This window comes from Typopeltis vanoorti, chromosome 5 (assembly GCF_054136105.1).
Source record: "Typopeltis vanoorti isolate ZY-2024b chromosome 5, IOZ_Tvanoo_1.0, whole genome shotgun sequence".
Classification (NCBI taxonomy): Eukaryota; Metazoa; Arthropoda; class Arachnida; order Uropygi; family Thelyphonidae; genus Typopeltis; species Typopeltis vanoorti.
In genome coordinates, this window is record NC_143553.1 from 3,099,252 (window position 1) to 3,118,608 (window position 19,357).

General features: G+C 34.9%; 1 protein-coding gene across 2 annotated transcripts in view; it reads right to left on the reverse strand.

Moving 5' to 3' along the window:
- Positions 1 to 19,357, reverse strand: part of LOC150106190 (uncharacterized) — a 303,918-nt gene that overhangs the window by 128,856 nt on the left and 155,705 nt on the right. Inside the window, exons 7-8 of one of the 2 annotated variants that reach the window (XM_090393027.1) lie at positions 12,074 to 12,140; positions 3,932 to 4,016 (exon numbers count right to left, since the gene is read on the reverse strand). In XM_090393027.1, coding sequence (XP_090249153.1) covers positions 3,932 to 4,016; positions 12,074 to 12,140 — 152 coding nt within the window. The remainder of the gene's footprint in view (positions 1 to 3,931; positions 4,017 to 12,073; positions 12,141 to 19,357) is intronic. The other variant, XM_090393028.1, reaches the window with a different exon arrangement.

Genomic DNA, 19,357 nt, shown 5'->3' on the forward strand with positions numbered 1-19,357 from the left:
ATATATACTCCAAAACAAATCCAGCAGTTATTCAATCTAGTCAGAGATTCCTGAAGACTTGTACTGGATTCTTTTTGGAATATAACATCATCTACATTAAGTAAATTTAATGCCACATTCCTACATAACGTGAATGATGATGATGATAGTGGAAATAGTCTACACCATTGTCACACACCTAATTTTACATCAAACCATCTTCCTGTATCTCTTCCAATTCTAATCGCTGATTACACCTCAGATATAGACCATGTATTATGTATTGTTATAATGTCCTGTTTACATCATATAAATTGTAGAATTTGAACAGCATCTCTCTTGACATCACATACTTTTTCCAGATCTCCAAAACTTACTGATCCTTGTTATATTCCCGTGATTGCTCAACAGCTATCTGTCCTAAAGTGACATCTGACCCTGAAAACCATTATTTGGCCTGAAAGCAGCTTGTTCCTCTTGAAGTTTCGCTCCCACATTGTTCTTAGTCTCTTCTCAAGTGTGCTTGTATAAATCTTGTTTGGAAAGCTCAGTTGGAAAACTTCTCTGTAATTACCATACTCAATCTTATTTGGAAAGTTCAGTTGGAAAACTTCTCTGTAATTACCATACTCAATCTTATTTGGAAAGCTCAGTTGGAAAACTTCTCTGTAATTATCACACTCGATCTTATTTCCCTTTTTTTTACAGATGGTTATGATAGTTCTACTCCAGTCATCCAGAATTTTCTCAATAATTAAAAGGCATCATAAATGAACTAAATTTGAACACTGAACAGTGAAATAAAGTCCTTCATATAAAAAAAAATCCAACTCATGTTAATTCAAGAACATGAGAGAGAGAGATACAGTGACAGCTAAACAGTGCCACAACTGCATCGTAGCTGGGAAAAATAGGTATTAAGATATGTGGTGTGATAGACATTAGTGGGGTTGAGTGTTATATATTAGGTAATTGCATCCCTCATGACTGCAGTCAACCTAAATTATCCCAGCTACATCCTGCATGATGCATTTTGCAAAAAAGGGCGAAACATGTTTTTGTGAAATCTAATATCCCCTGCCAAAGACTATCCAAATTAGAATACCCACTTTTTTGATTTGCTCTGGCTCAAGATTTCCTTACCTCACTTTACAGCCATCATTTGCTGCCTTTACTGCTTCCCTAACTCTGATAATGCCCTTTTTGACTACCTATCACTAAAAACTGATTTACAAACTAATAATCTAAATTATGAACTTGTCCTCCTTGGGGTCTTGCTTCCCTACTCCAACTTCACAGATCAAGTTGGTAGGGAAGCTGAATCAGTTACCATGATTCATATTCTGGTTAGTAAATTGACTATTTGTAACCTAGCACAAATAGTTAATCTACCAACCAGAATACCAGACAATCCTCATCATTCTACCAATGTTCTTGACCTTTTCTTAACCAAGTCTCACTTCAAATATACTGTGGATGTCTGCTCTACCCTTGGCAATTCTGACCTCAATCTTATTCAAGTCTCCTCTACAGTTCACCCTCTGCCCAGCCAATCTCAGCCTTATATCCTATGGCACTATAATTCTGCCAACTGAGATGACCTCCAGAATTTTTATGCTGCTTTACCATGGTCAGATTACTGCTTTCGCTCTCATGATACAAATACGTGCACTGAACTAGTAACCAAAATAATCCTGTCAAAAAAATGTGTCTATGCCATCCATGATAAAAATGCAGCTTGTGTTCAATAGCTTAAATTAAAAACTCCTGTTTCTCATTCAGCTTACACAACAGCTTGAAATGTGTAAAAAAGTTATCAGCGATTCCAAAGCAGACTTCATAAGAATGAAATGCAATAAGCTTTCCTTCTGCTCAACTGCAGTCATGCCTTATGGTCTCTTGCTAATGCTGTTGGGTGTAACTTCTACCCTTCCATGTTGCCACCTGTCTTGCATCCCAATGGCAATATAATTACCTTACGCAAGGAAAAGGTAGACCTCTCAGAATCAGTGTTTTCCTCCAACTCCTGCCTAAATAAGTAATGCAAATCACCTCCCATACTTCACCAAACTGCCCACTGCATGCCTCCTCTGAACTTTTGCCAAAAGCCATCAGAAAAAACCCTAGTTAATCTTGATATTAATAAGGTTTCTGGTCCAGATGGTATTCTTCTGGTTGTGCTCAAGACTTATGCTCCAGTATCGACACCCATCCTGTATTGTCTATATAAACTTTCATATTCTACTGGCATCTACCCAACAGCATGGAAGCAAGCCCACATCCAACCTGTACCCTAAAAGGGAGACAAAAGTCAGCTATCTAATTATATTGTTCTCACCTCAGTATTTTCAAACGTAATGGAGAAAGTTATCAATAACCAGCTTCTTCATTACCTGTAGACTCACCAGTTAATTAGCGATCACCAATATGGATTCTACCATTCTCATTCTACAGCTTGGGTAATCTGCCTCTGGACTCATGCCATGGAAAGATTTCAAGAAACTCATTTTATTGCTTTTGATATTTCTAAGGCATTTGATCTTGTCTGGCACTGAGGCCTTCTGAATAAGCTTATGGCTTCCCTCCTATACTCTGTGATTGGATTGCCAGCTTCCTCACTGGTCATTCATTGTGTGTCATCATGGATGGCTTCCTCTCATCAGGTTTCCCCATCTGATGAGAGGAGTGCCTCAGGGTTCTGTGCTCTACCATACTCTTCCTCCTTTAACATCAATGACATCCTTTCTCTAACTTCAAATCCTATTCACAGCTTTACCAATGACAGTACTCTTCATTCCTTTTCATCATTCGAAAACCCTCCTGTGCCCTAATATTAGATGCCTCACAATCGTCCATAACCAGTGAGTTGAACTAACCTCCTCAATATCCTGAAATGGAGTGAAGACAACTTAGTAAATTTCAATTTCAAAAAAACTCAAGCCTGTCTTATTACCTGCAAGAACAATCCTACTTCATCCCATCTCATTTTTGATAATGTTCAATTTCCTTTCAAGATTAACTTTTTCTTCTTGGGTTAACTGTGGCATCCAGTTTATCCTGGCACAAACATATTACTCACATAACCTCCTTAGCCTTTAAAACGCTTGATGTTCTTTTCCTTTCTAAACATTACTTCTCATCCTCTCAAATCCTAACACTCTGTAAGTCTCAGAGCTGTCCAACTTTGGAGTACTGTTCCAACATTTGGGGTGGAGCATCCAAGACCTATTTAAGAATTTTTGATGATATTCAGAAGAGGGAAATCCACTTAACATATGACCCTTACCTCACTTTATCATAGGCACTTTGTATCAGCCCTGTGCCTTTTCTATAGGTACTTTCATGGACATTACTCTCCTCTGAATTGTCCGCTACCATTCCACTTTCTTCTAACCATAGCAGAACTAGAACAGCCACTGACCAACACCAATACACTGTCCAGCTTCAAACACACCGAACTAACTTCTCATCAGCTTCCTTCATTCCATCCACTTCTATTCAGTAAACCAATCTCCCCCGAACTGTTTTTTCCTTACTCTTTAAGAAACATATCAACAGACCTCTCCTAATTATTTGTCTACATATGGCACTGTAGTGTTATAAGTCCTTTGGTCTTTCATGTGTGGGGTCAACATACAAAAAAGGAATCTCTTCTAATCCTCACAGAAGAACTATTATTGGCTAGAAGCAATCCTCCAAGTGCAATATTCCAAGTTAAGGTTATTGCACTTTCTCAAAAAAAAATATGATTGTGAACTACAATACACATACAGAATCATATATATGTGTGTGTGTGCATGCAGAAAACAACTATACAGAATTTGATGCTGGAAGGTGTAAGGAAGTATTTGAAGATAAAATTTTAAAAAATAAAAGTTATGATATTTGCTCAAACTTAGCTAAAACCACACTACGAGATCATGAACAATACTAATAATAAAGGATGTCTTACTTTTCAGCTTGTTCTTGAGGTGAGGAAAGAGGCAATTCAGATAGCTCAGAGAATGAAATCTGTCTGGAATCATTTTGATTTTCTCCTATTGAAAGAGGAATTTATTACTAACAGCAGAGATAATACAAAATATTTATTTCACTGATTCTAAACGGAATCAGTTCCAAATTAGTGTAACAGAAAAGATTTGTCAAAATTATGGAATAACCTTCACAACTGTCACCACTCTCACAGACTTTCTGAAGCTGATTTAAAATGAATCAACTGGTCATGATCTACAACTTATGAACAAATAAAAAATAAATAAATGATATTATTACTGAGGACATGGAGAGAGAAATCACAAGAATAAGAAAGTCTTACTGACTCTTAATACTGATAGTGCTATCTTCAAGTTGGTTTGAAGACACAAAATTATACAGGAGAAATAAAATAGGAAATTATTTAGTTTTCAACAGATCAAAACAGATAAAGTATTCCAGAGTCAAGAAGTTAATGGGATTCTTCAATTAATGAGTGCTCACTTTGCTAAGATGTATCAATCAAGTGTATGTAACATGGCAAACGGTGCTGCCACTACATTGGATGAAGAATTTGAGGACCAGGAAAATGAGGTCGAAGAGCTGTTGCATAACCTGGATAAGAATTTGTCAATAGGGACAGATACAATATCAGCAAGTTTGCTAAAGGAATGTTCAACCGAATTGAACTAGGCTTTTCACCTGTTTGGATAACTTGAGTCTTAGCTCAGGAATGGAAGAAATATACGATAGTTCCATTGTACAAGGTTGGTACAAAAACTGATGTGTTCAACTACCAAGTTGAACCAAGTAGTGAAGATTTTAGAGAAGATGGTAAGAACTCGCATACAGAAATAGATAGACAAACAAGCTATACTCTTCAACAGTGATTCTCAACCTATGGGGAGTGCCCCCCCCCCCACAAAGGGAGTGCGACGAAAGTTGAAATCAAAAGGAAAAACTACTTTACTGAAACAAAAGCATTTAATGAAACTATTTACTGACACAAAAACAATATAAAAACAAAAACATAAAATACGCTCTGAAAATAAAATAATAAAATGCACCATATTGAATAAACTAGTTACACTCATGGGAACATATCAATACTGCAAAATATACCAAGCAACTAATTAAAGCTAAACAATAAATGTAAAAATTAATGGCTTCCTTGGGCCTGTGTTGCAGAGCAAAGCTCATATGATGGTGATACATTGGCAATTTACACTCTTAGTTCTATATTTAATTGAGATCTATATTTTGTTTTTAAGGAAGCCACTGCAAAAAACCCAAATTCACAAAAATAAGATGTTAGAAATATGAAAAGCTCTTGACTTTAGTGCAAAAAACACTGGCCCAAAATTCGAACAGTGATTTAGATGCAAATTGTCTTTTGATTTCGCCACTTAACATGAAGGGGTAATTTGAAATCTGTTTCTAACCCACTTGTACATTGCCATTATGCTGTTGTTGGTTATAAAATAGTTTCTAAACTTCTTCATCGACATTGTTAAACGATTTTCAATAGCTGCAAATAAAACTTTGATGTGTTGCTCTTCTGGCTTGTAGGTTTTTATAAATTCATCCACATTTACAAACATTTTTAATTTTTGTTGCTTTACCTTTTTGTTCCATAACCATTAACTTTGTCACTCATCTCTAAGATATGTGTATTTTTTCCTTGGAGTTGCAGGTTTAATATATTTAGTTTCTCGAATATGTCCGCCAAGTAGCTCAATTTCATCACAAATAAGTATCAGGAACTTCTCTGCTTCTTTATGATTTTCCTCTTCCAAGAAGATTGCTATTTTGTCTCTTAATTCATAAACACGTTGTAAATATTTTTCCTGTGATAACCATCTTGTCTTGCAGTAAAATAGTAATGCCGAATGTTCTGCTCCAGCCATGTCTCCAGCCAAAGTTCAGAAAACAATCTTGATTTTAACGGTCTCGTTTTTATATAATTCATCATGGTTATAACTGTTGTTAACATAATGTTTAGACCAGGACTCATTTCCTTTGCAGCAAGAGCTTCTCTATGAATCATGCAATGTGTCCAAATACATTATGGAGATTTTATCCTCACAAAGGCTTGTAAACTTTTAAACCTTCCAACCATAACTCGAACACCATCAGTGCAAATTCCAACATTTTTCCACTGTACATTTGCCTTGAATATAAAATCATGCAATATTTTGAACAATTCAGGTGCTGTGGCCCTTCTTTCTATTGGTTTACAAAACAATAACTCTTCAACTGCTGATAATCCATTGCAAAATCAAACATAAGCAATTAAATGAAAATCCTTATTGCTATCTGTTGCACCAAAAGTTGTTGCTTTATATCTTCACTTATATCATCAATTCGCAAAGCAACAGTATCATTTGATAGAGGTATGCACTGCAGTTGTTTAGTAAAACTTTCTCCAAGCATAGTTTCCACAATATCAATCACAGCTGCAGAATTAGGTATTCTCCAATAGCATTAGGCTTTTTGCACTTAGCTATTTTATATGCAACTTTGTAAGAAGCTAGTAAAGCTTTTTCTTTTACAGACAAAGCTTTTTTAATGCTAGATTTTTGCTTTTCAAAACATTTCAGTTTGGCAGCAAACAGCTCTCGAGGTTTGTTAACATACTCCTTATAAAGCGTTTCCAAATGTCTTTTAAGTTTATTCGGTTACATACTATCAGCCACCAAAATTTTCAAACAAATAATACAGTGGTCTTTCTTCATCATTTACTTCAGTCTTTGTAAAACCAAAATCTAAATATTCTGCTGCATACTTTCATGATTTTTCTTTCAGAGTGATATTCTGTGAACCTAAGTTGTTGATGTCAATGCTCCACAGTCGTCAGATGCCCGCTTACGTCGAATTAAAAATTTATCCATTTTTCTCCACTAGAAAAGATTGTTTTTATACCATGTATCACAGTCATTGCAAATAGGAGTAAAACTTGGATCAGTGGATGGTTGACAGACATATCAAAAAGTGGTATAAAGTGGGGTAAATCTGCTAAACTTAATATGACTAATGGCGTAACTCAGAGTTCAGTCCTTGGGCCATTGTTGTTCAATCTATACATTAATGACATTAAGAAGGGTCTAACAGGAGATGTTCAATTGTTCACCGATGATATGAAGATAGGCAGGGCAATCAGGGATGCTACTGATATCCAGCATTTAAAAAATGTGATTTGAATAGGCTGGAAATTTGGGCAAAAGAAAATGGCTATCAGTTAAATGTTAGTAAGTGTAAAGTAATGCACTTTGGTGTGATGCGATTTCCAGCAACATATTATATTAGCGGGATTATGCTACAAGAAGCTGATGACGCTAGGGATCTTGGGATAATAGTGGATAGGAATTTGAAGTTCAAAGGCTACATAACAAAAGTTTCAAATACAACTCAGAGGATAATTGCAATGTTGAAACGAACCTTGACAGGCAAGGATAAATAAGTCATTTTTGCCTCTTGATACGACCACACCTGGATTATTGTGTGCAGATTTGGTCTCATGGGTTCCAAGGGGATAAAAAAGCTGTGGAAACGGTGCAAAGAAGAGTTACGAACATTATAATGGTTTGTGGGATTTAGATTGCTCACCTCAAGGGCTCACCTTAGTGAGTACGGGAGTGGAGAACCCGAGGTACCTGATGCTGGACCATACCTTATTTCATGTAATATACATCTGTTATATTATCTATAGCAGGGTTTCTCAAACTTTTTCTATGACAGAACACTTCACGAATCCTGAAATTTTCACGGAATACCTTGGTAATTTTGTAATGTATTAATTAATAATTAATTGGTAATTCAGATGATTTTTATTATTAATTAATACTTGATAATTATGCATTAATAATTAAACAGCAATTAAAGTTTAATTCAATTGATGTTTAGTTAATTTAATTGATTTAATTAAAGCATCAATAAACCATCACTAAACTAATTTATGCTAATTTTCATTGACATATCCTATTCTGATCACCAAATATATTTATAATATTATTATAAGTACTTATGAGTGAATACAGACTTTTTCGCCTGTGTGCTTAGTTTTCCCCTCCTTTTGTACATCCTGGAGATCTTTGTAAGCTTGAGGTAGATGACTCACTATCTGTTCTGTCAAAAACACCTTCAATAAGAGATTTCTTAATACCAAAATTAAACAAAGTGCCTTGTCTCTTATTCACATTACAATTTAAATCTGTATTCTATTACTTTTAAAAAAATCACGGCACTCAGGTTTCAGAACAAGTACTCTTACATACTGCAATACGAACTTGCAAAGAAAGTATTCAGTATTACTAGATCTGAGAACCAGATACAGACTACCTTGATCTTCAATTTTAGTGGAAAAATTTTCTTTATATACTTCCTTGCTGATTGGTCACTGACATTTGCAACACAGATGTTATTTCGTTCAGTTTTGAAAACAGAGGATATGCCACAATTGTTATAATCCACTTGCAGGCAATTTTTATGACCTGTCATAAACAGTGGTATTCCCATTGGCAAATGTTGAAAGGTTTGATGTGTGAAAATTAACGATACACAGATGTTATTAGGCGTTCTGGGTCTGAGCTTTTCAACATATTCACGAATATTATTCTCCTCAGAATATTTCTACTATAAAATATTTATTCATAAAAAATGCTTAGAAAGCTAAAATGACAAATTCCAGAACTCCTCATGGATCACCTATTCACCTTCCGCAGAACACTAGTGTTCTGCGGAACACAGTTCGAGAAACCCTGATCTATAGGATGGTCCCTACTCTTATTTCTTTCTTTCATTTTCTTCTTTCTTGTTCCTTCTCCCCAATGCTATTAGAGTACTCAAGGGCTAAGGGTGAATCTTTCTATGTTTCTACTTTTCATTTCTTCATGCATAGAAGGCAACGGGAAACTACTATGCTTCTATTTTTCCCTAGTTTGGATGAGTGCAGGACGAGCGATGCACAGTTCAGGATGGGACTCCTGGGTCCGGAACTGTGCAATTGGCTACCAGGGAGGTCACTTGTTCCAGTATGGATATTGACCAGATTGCATGTCAGTCATATGAATCGTCTTTACTAAAGCATGTAAGATGTGGAGAAGAGAAAAAAAACTCACTAAGATTACTTAAAAAGATTACAGTAAACTATAGTCATTCGATAAATTAAAGGAATAAAAAAATATATAGAGTATTTTTGCCTTCGATGAGCCACCGTAGCTCAGTTGGTATAGACGAAGCCCTCTGGTCGGAAAGACCAGGGTTCGATTCCCATTCAAGAGATGAGGAACCTTTATCTGGTCTTCTCTTTTGACTATAGGTGAGTTAGCCACTCATATGGAGGTAGGGGATTTTTTCACCAGTAAACTTGGGTTTTTTGTCCCCCAGAACAGGCAAACTGGCCCTGTGAACACACACAGATCTACAGTCATAAAATATATACTTAATCCTTCATTAGGAGGGTTCAACCCGTCCTAAGGGAGTCGGAAAGGGTGGAAGACCTCATACGAAATAAATAAATGCCACTTTTTAACACTCTCCCTCACAATATTAAAGAACATAACTCCAAGGATCCCATTCCCCTCCCCTTATGTCCTACCCTAGGACGTAGCAAATCTGATACACCTATAATTTACTGTATGTATACAGATAAAATAAGATACACAATTCCAAATATTAAAGGAAGAACACAAACATAATGAATTCAATAATTATGAGAAATTAGGCCCTTCTGATTGTGTCCCCCCCCCTTTACACTCCAGATATATACCACATAAGTGATTGGAAAAGCAGCCATTCTATGCATTGTACTAAATGGCCTAAAAATTTCATGAATATGGATAGCCCACATTCAAGACACATCTTTTGTTTCTAGAACAAATGGTGTTCCTTAATTTAAGTAATAGGACTCAAAGTCAACTATATAACAAATAATGAATTAAGATTGTAGTTCCCTAGCAATCTCCAAATGAATAGTAATAATCTCAGCCCTTATGTGGGATATAATAACCTGAAATGAAATAGGCTTACCACTACTAATGCTTTTAGCATTAACCTATAACTAGAAGATAATGAGTCAATGTTTTCCAACTGCCTATAAAGAAGAGGACTCTAGCTTTTAAAATGTATTTATTCCTTTAGCATAACAGTATACCTGTGGAGATGTCAGGATTTGTTTGTTATAGTGTTAGTCATATAATACACAACTGCTGTTCACTGTTGTATAATACAGATAATGACCTTCATAGGAAGGTTAAAATCAAGTAATTAGTTTATGTTAACATTACTGCTCCAAAATAATAATCTTCCTAATGTTGCCATAATGAAGATAAGTCAGTATGGCAAGCAATCCCTAGGCCAGGCAATGTTAAAAAAAAAGAAAAACTTAATTTTCTAGAAGTCTTATTAGAATTATGATCTGGTCATCTTCTAGAAACAGAAGATGTGTCCATCTTCTGTTTCTAGAACAAATGGTGTTCTTTAATTAAGTAGTAGGACTCAAAGTCAACTACGTTGCTGTAGAAAAGGTAAATAGCAAATAGAAAAGGTAAGTGTGAAAAGGGTAATCATAATGGGAGACTTTAATTATCCAAATATTGATTGGGTAGTAGTAGAATCTCATGAGAAGAATGAAAATGCATTTATTGAAATGTTGCAGGACAACTTCCTCAAGCAGCATGTGACAGAAGGAACTCGAGGTCAAAGAGTGTTAGATTTGATTATAGCATCAGACAGCATTTCAGTTAAAGAAGCTATTCTGCCTCCAGTTGGTGACAGTAATCGTGCAGTACTCACTTGGGAAGTGAGTTTATGAATGAAGTGCAGATAGTTATAAGGACTTAAAACAGCTTGGGCTTACGCAGAAGGATATAAAAGTTCTTTCCTTGAGGGCCCTACAGGGCACACTGGTGGCATGGCGTTGCCACCAGAGAATGACTACAATGATAACTAGAACAGGCATAGGGTAAAACACTTGTAAAGGCTTAGGCCTATATCAAGTCTGGACATGATGTAAGGATAGTACTGCCCATAACCAGTACAAAGATTAAAAAAAAAGTAGTGTACCACAAGGATCAGTGCTTGGTCTGCTGTTATTCAATTTGTACATTAATGATATTGGGAAGGATTTGACAAACGACATAGAGTTATTTGCTGATAATGCAAAGATAGGTAGGGTAATCAGAAATGCTGCTGATGTGCAGTCTTTGCAGAATGATTTGAATAGGCTGGAATTGTGGGCATGGAAAAATGGGTGTCGGTTTAATGTCAGTAAACGTAAAGTCGTTCACTTCGGTATGATTAGATATCCAATGTCGTATTATATTGGTGGAATTAGGCTAGAAGAAACTGATAAGGCTAGGGATCTTGGAGTGTTAATAGATAGGAAGTTGGAGTTCGGGAGGCCATGTAGCAAAGATTGCAAATACAACTCAAAAGATAATTGCAATGCTGAAACAACGTTCGCTTGTAAAGATAAGGATGTTATTTTACCTCTTTACAAGGTCTTGATAAGACCTCACTTGGACTATTGTGCACAAGTCTGGTCTCCTGATTTCAGCTGTTATTCTGATATATTGAGAGAGTACAAAAAGTGTTAAAAATGATATCAGGATTGTGGAATACTAATTATGAAGACAGATTGAGAATTTATAGACTGCGGACACTAACAAACAGGAGAAAGAGGGGTGATATGATTGAGACTTACAAACTTCTGAAAGGTTATACAGGATTTCAATTGATGGAATTTTTCAATTTATGGAGGGCGGGGAAAGGACGAGAGGGCATCCTTGGAAGCTGAGAATGAAGGCCGCCAAGAAGGCTGTGAGGGCTAGATTTCTCTCTCAGAGGGCGGTGCATGATTGGAATGGATTGCCTTTGGATGTTGTGAATGCAAGCAGTGTGAATGAATTCAAGAATAAGTATGATAGCTGGCGTGTGTAGTATGTGGCCTCCCTCGATGAGTCTCTGACTGCCTGGAGGTCTCTCTTAATAATAATAATAATTAAAAAAATTAAATTCTATTACATGATAAATATTAATTCTAAAGCATAATTACTCTATTTTCCTGAAATGCACTAACATTAAACTAAACACAATAAATAAAATGTACAAAATTCCAGATTACCAGTAGCCAACTTTATCTTCTTCAACTTAGCACAAACTTCATCAATAAGTGTTTCAAGACCAGTCTTCTGAAAAGTAAATACTAAGTTTTTGATAACAATATATCCAAATACAAATTATTTTATTTTTTATTATTTAAAAAAAAAAAAAAAAAAAAAAAAAACTGCATATGAAATATGATTTTCAGGTTTTGTTAACATGTTCACTCTTGTGTTTTTTGTATATAAAATAAATTTTAAAATGTACTTTAAAGAGCACATTATGAAAACATTTATATGCCAAAAATATTGTGTAATAAACAACTGTCAGCATGTTATTCCCTGCTCTCTCCATGACAAACACATAAACATAGCATATTGTGAAGCATTACATTCACATGTCATCAGTTCTTTTCTGTCCAAACCTAAGAACAAGTGGAAAAAGAATAAGATATTATTATTCACATCTTACTATATTGAAAATATCTTCAAGGATCTGATGCATAACAGGATTATTAGTCTTTCTTTCTTTCTGATCAACTGCAAGCATGGAAATGATTTCATAGAAAACATAATAGGGATTCTGTTCTGACAACAGGGGCAACAGCTCTGAGATGGTTCTGACTGAAGTCTTGAAAGCACAATCTATTCTTATCACGTGAAGTCAAGGCTAACAGTAATTAGTATTAGTAATACCAGGTTTACTTCCTTTATGCTAGTAAGATTTACAGCAGTGAGTAAGACATTTTAAACTTACTAGCAGTTAAAGAGAAAAAAATTGATTACTCTGATAATGTCCTCTGTAATGCTACTTTAATCCTCAACTCTTCTGATTATGCATATGAGTTTTACTAAAACGGCCAACTCCACTTACCATTTTTCAGATTCTGATCTCATTAACACTCAGAATAGGCATATTAGGCCAAGGATTAAGCTCAAATTATATAATTCTAGGAATCCCTTCCCCATGCCAAAATACGAGTTGCTCAAACCCTACAAAAAATTTGCTGTTGTATCCAAAACTGCATGCCAAAGTGCTCTCTTATATCACTGGCAACTACCTGTCACACATTAACAACTTGGTCCACTTTAAATCTAGTAAGAAAAATTCGCCCTCCACAGCAAAGACAAAATGGTCTGTTTTGATGTCTCTCATTAGTTATCAATATTCTATTTAGACATTTTTGTCTTAATCCAAATTGGATTTCCTCCCAGTATCTCAGCTTTTTTTTTTTTTTTTTTTTTTTTTTTAGTTAACATAAAATCAGTTTCATTCAAGGAAAAATTTACAACCAGATGATGCAGTTACAAGCCCCCTCATTTGTACTCTTTTTGCTAACCTCTTTATAGAAACATCTGAGCATTATTGTTCATTAAACTGTGTCCCATATCTGTCCTCTTTACCATTTAGCTACACTATGTGGATGATGTGTTCTACATTATGGTTACATGGCCCTGCCAACCTGACTACTTTTTAACCATTCAGTGAGTATTCTCTTCTCCTGACAACATGGTGAATACTTGGACTTGACTGTCTACAAGAAACCCACACATAATAAGAAATAGATACTTTCACCAACAGTCAAGAGATAAACAAGTCATACTGATCAGAGAAAAAGACACAAAAAAGAGATGGATAGAACAATTTCAGGAAATACTAAATGCTGAAACCTCAATGCAAGGAACTATACTGTACTTCCAAAAAAAACATTAAATATAAATACAGGAGAGATAGCAAAAACAGAAATAACTAAGGCAATAAAGAAACTCAGAAATGGCAAAGCTGCAGGGATAGAAAATATATATACAAGTAGACCTCCTTAAAGCAGACATAAATATATTTGCAGAGATACTGTATCCTCTTCTAAATGAAATATAGATAGAAGAAGAATGGCTAGATGAGTGGAATATAGGATTATTAGTGAAATATCAAAGAAAGGGGGATATGACAGAATGCAAAAACAAGAGAGGAATATATCTTCTAAGCACAGTTAATAAAATCTTCACTAGAATATTATTAGAAAGAAACATGAAATCAAACGTAAACTGAGGAAAGAACAAGCAGTGTCTAGACCTAATAGATCATGCACAAACTCTGAGAATAATTATTGAACAATCAATATAATGGTAAAATAGCCTGTATTTGGGATTCATTGACTTTGAAAAGCATTCATTATGCTTATGTTATTGAATGCTTTTAATTAGCATAGAAGTAATTTTCCAAATTATTGCTATGTTCAAAAAATTAAATGAAATATGGCATATCAGAGATAATAACTAATATAGTAAAAGCAATGTATGAAAATTATAAAAGCAAGAAAACATGTAATGGGAATTTAAGTAAAGAAATAAAAACAAAAGGTGTATGGCAAAGGTACATACTCTCCCCTACAATCCTTTTTACACTATAATCCAGTAATTGCCTAGGTGATGAGAAATACAACAGATTCTACAGTGAAGCAAATCAGTTTTTTCAATGTTAACTAAAGTTTTTATAATGCTAGGCTGTGGATAATAATAATGATTTTTAGTTTGATTATGATGTATGCTTTCCAGCTCAAAAGCACCAGCATATGCAAAGAAAAAATAAATAATTTAAACCTAGAAGCCTCAAAGTGTGACTTAAAAAGAAATCAAAAGAAATCTAAGATAATGAAGATTAATTCCAACTTATGGAAGAACCAGTAGAACAGGTAGACATTTTTGTTTATCTAGGATCAGGTAAGCATTGAAGGAAGAATGGAAGAAGGCATAAAAAATAAAATACAAAATGCCCGAATTGTCTTCGATACAATGAAAAATATATGGATAAGTAAAGAAATAAATCTCAAGACAAAAATAAGACTCTTTAACACAAATGTAAAGACTATTCTGCTATGTGGATCTGAAACTTGGATATTAACCAAAAGGAATTTAAATAAACTGTAGATTTACACAAATAGATGGCTTAGAAAGATAGCAGGAATATACTGACCAAAAAGAATTTAAGCAAGACATTATGGGATAAAACAAATCAATCTGACATGAAAACAGAAATAATAAAAAGAAAATGGAAGTGGATAGGCCACACAATCAGAAACACACATAAGGAAATAGCAGACAGCCATGGAATGGAACCCACAGGGAAGCAGAAGAAGGGGATGCTACAAGATGACCTGAAGGAGAGAAATCAAAGTGATGATAAAGCTGGGAAAATCCTGAAATGAAAACAAGAAAGAAGCAATGGACAGAGACTGATAGAGAGCAAGGATAACAGTCAGGCCACCATTCCTCTCCACAGCCTAGCATTATAAAAACTTTATCATTATAAAAACATTGAAAAACCTGATTTGCTTCACTGTAGATTGTAACCACATTTGCAACACCTTAACCATATTATTATTATTATTACTTGACACCTCCAGGGAGTCCAATGACTCATCGAGGGAGGGCACCTACTCTATAGCTCTCCATCTCCACCAGGCACAATCCACCAACTACAATGAACCACAACTACACCATCTACCACCCACCACTCCCACTAGTATTTTCAGGGACAATCACAAACATCCAAGCCCATGGCAGGATAAAAACCTGCAGCCTTTTGGCTGTAGAGCTATATGATCTGTAATTTTACTTATTATGGCCAAACAGCCATAATAAGCAAGATCACAAATTCTGGATGTCAAGACAGAATCTTGCCAGGAATGAATCAAATAGACAGAAAATGCCTAATATTTCTGAGATAAAAAAATATATATATTATTTGTGATGGTTTATGGATGTAAACTGTCACAGTTTATGTCCATAAACCGTGGATATACACTTTTACAGATCAAAAAAACTTCTTTACCTCACTAGACAAAGGAAGGTCTTGCAGTAAATAAATTACTGCAGCCATGAAAGTTAACAATTTAACAGGGCTTCAGAAGTCTTTAAAGGCATTCATGACTAAAATAGCTGCTAAAGATGAGCTTATCTGTATATAAACTTTCCAAAGGTTCCACAATGAACGTTTACACCATGGTGAGGAAGTGGACTTAGTGATTTATCACATCAGACGAAGTCATGGTTCACTAATCCTCTTCTCAATGAAGCTGCTAGTTTGGCCAAAACTGGATTCATCATCATTTCGTAGGACAAATCAAGAAGAAAGTTTTCACTGAAAATCATATGTTCAGTTTCATGCAAAGAAAATTCTTATTTTCTTGCAAAGTCTGTTTCTCAACATCTTGCTCTCCTACAATATTTTTTCCTGACATCCCTCCTGATATAGTTGGCATCTTAAACTTTTTGACACAGCCTAGGTGTTTGAGCTGGTCAAAAAATGTTCAACCAGATCAGAGGAAATGAAGAGCATGCGTCATCCTCCCTAGTCAAAACTATACAAATTCAACTATCACTTCAGGTCCACTATAACGACAATGTTTTTATTAAATGGTCACATTCATAATTTGAACTGATTAACTTTATTAAAAAAAGCAAGTCTCTTCACTCACAGATTAAATTTGCAAGAAAGAAAAAGAAAAATTACTCTTCCCAGACATGACATTCTATTTACTCAAATTTTGAAGAAATTTAAAAATTATTATTCAGCAACATTCGTTCCCTTCGTTTCAAAAGCAAGCTTTTGAAACATGCCACTTACTATTGATTCCCGAATATCGCAAAATGAGTATAACTCTTGTATCATACAAAAAATTTGAAAATTAAACATCATTCCTCTACTAATGCTATGGAAAGAGGGGTTCCAATTCCTTTATATATGTCATATTTTGGAGTGTGTTGCCAGAATGTTTCAGAACTTCTCCATATGTGAACCAAGCAATAAACTTTCCAGTGTTTCACTTGCAACCAAAGACAAACAGGCTCCTCCTTTCTTTGCCCAGTGTGTATGAGAAATCTTGCAAGTGAACACTACTTTAATCAAATTGGCCATTCTACTGAATAGAGGATTAACAAACAGAATCACATCCAAGAAGTAAACTGGATAAGTCCAATCTGACTCGACATGGCATCAACATAATAATCTTTGGATCCTTTGTTCCATTTCATAGCTAAGGTGAATGATTACCTGGAAATGGAATTTGCGAGGTCAATCTTCCCAAGCAGAAAGAGAAAGCATCTTTCTATCCAAATGTAAGCATTATTATTATTATTATCATCTGAGACCTCCAAGGAGTCAAGAACTTGTCGAGGGAGGCTATACATTACCAAACCAGCTGTCATACCTTCCCTTAAATTCATTCATACAATATGCACTCACTATCTCAAAAGGCAAACACTATTCCACTCACTCAGTGCTCTGTGAGAGAAATATCTAGCTCTTACCCCTTTCTTGACTGCAAACAAACTTAACTTGCATTAATGGACTGTGTTCTCTCCCCCCACTTCCATATAACAAAATGCCAAGCATGCTAAAATGATACTGAACAGAGTGTCTCCTCATCTAAGTGGAATGAACCACACCTATCTTCTTCTTTCCTTTCATCTCAAAGTCCATTTTCTTGAGGTAGAACTTTTCAAGATGGATTAAAAAGTTCTACCTCAATAAGATGAGGCAAAACTCAATGGCTGCAAGATGGGAAAGGGACTGCTTGTATTGCAAGATTTAAATGATTTACTCCTGTTTGCCAAATGTATATTATGTATTAGAAGTTTTTTCCCCACTTGGTTAGACTATAATAAATTTAGTTTAATCCTTTATCCAAGTGTAAGCAAACAAAGTTTGTGTCTGAAGTATCTTCAGGACTGAAGCAACTCGTGGTAAAGGTGGGCCAAGCTCTCATCACTCCTTGTCTCAGTATCTCCCAAAATGCAAAGCACATCTCCTTGCGGACATGTATAATGCTATGCATTAAGGGAAGGGCCACTACCAAGACTGAGTTTCGACCTTTATTGAGGTCTCGTCAGTGGGAGCCAGACCCAGACGTGGTGATACTAAGGCAAAAGCAATGACGAAGTCATATTTACCTATACGAGTTGCCAAAACGTGTAAATTACTCTGGATTTAGAGAAAGATGTTGGAAGTTTTTTTTTCCACTTGGTTAGACTATAATGTCTGACCACACTTCACATATACCTGATTTCAGGACCCAAATATAATAATGATACCCAAAATCTCAGGAACAGAGTATGGCAGACAAGTGTCACCCATCTTGTGACCTTGACACTAACATGCAGTGCTTTTTTTTTTTTCTTGTGATAGTATACAATGGTACAGCGTACTGGCACCTTTATTAACAATAATATGCAACATACAGATACAATACATTTAGAATTTTTTATATTTATTATATTTATTATTTAATAAGGTTAGTTATTTAACAAAATTTTTCACTAAGTCCTTATTGTTAAGATATTTGCTATAAATTTTTTTAATATATTTACTATATAAAATTTGGATTAAAATTATTATATACATTTTACTTATTTTTTTATATACTTGTACAATAAATGTCTGCTTAATCAATGTTGATTATATAATTATCTAATACTTAATTTGTTGTTCATATTCTAAAAACATTATCAAACTATGAAGTAAAAATATCAATAAACAATTTTTCCAGCTTCTTTTTATACCCTTTTCATTTTCAATTGTTCTTGCTAACAAAGAATGAGTACTGGCACCTAACATTTTACAAAAAAAGCATTGCTAACATGTATTACTGTCTGAAATAGTGCAAGTTTTCCTGCTAATTTTCCTGAGATGCAGGATTAATAATTAAAGTTTCCAGGAGGGAAAAAGCCTCATATCTTCTTGCCAAAGACCAATCAAATCAGTCAACTGAAAAAAGGACTATAAATTTCCTCTAGCCAGAGATTATACTTTATTAGATTATATTTCCTCTAGCCAGAGAAAACATGATACACTGTAATGTATCATGTTAATTTAAACCAATTTCCTTACAGAGAAATTTAGCAGTGTGCTATTTTTATAAATCAAAAAAACAAAAATAATAATTAGATGTGCAAAATTTAACTGTGTGCATACAAGTGCCTAGCAAGGTAATTAAAAATGCAGGTTGCTAAGATGATGATATTTTTTATTCTTCCCAATTGAAGTGTTCAGAGGACACATTGCCAAAGTGGACAAAACAGATCAAAGAATCACTTGTATGTTAAGAAAGACACACTGACAAGCAGTAATAAAAAGATTATTATACCTCTTTATAAGGCTTTAATATGAACACCTCTAAACAAATAACGAGCATCATTAAGCAGGACTTGCAAAATAAAAAAATGTAGAGAAGGGCATATACGGAGAAAGATGTAGGAAAGAAGGGTGACCAGCATGTTGAGGAAGGCAAAATCCTCAACATGCTGGT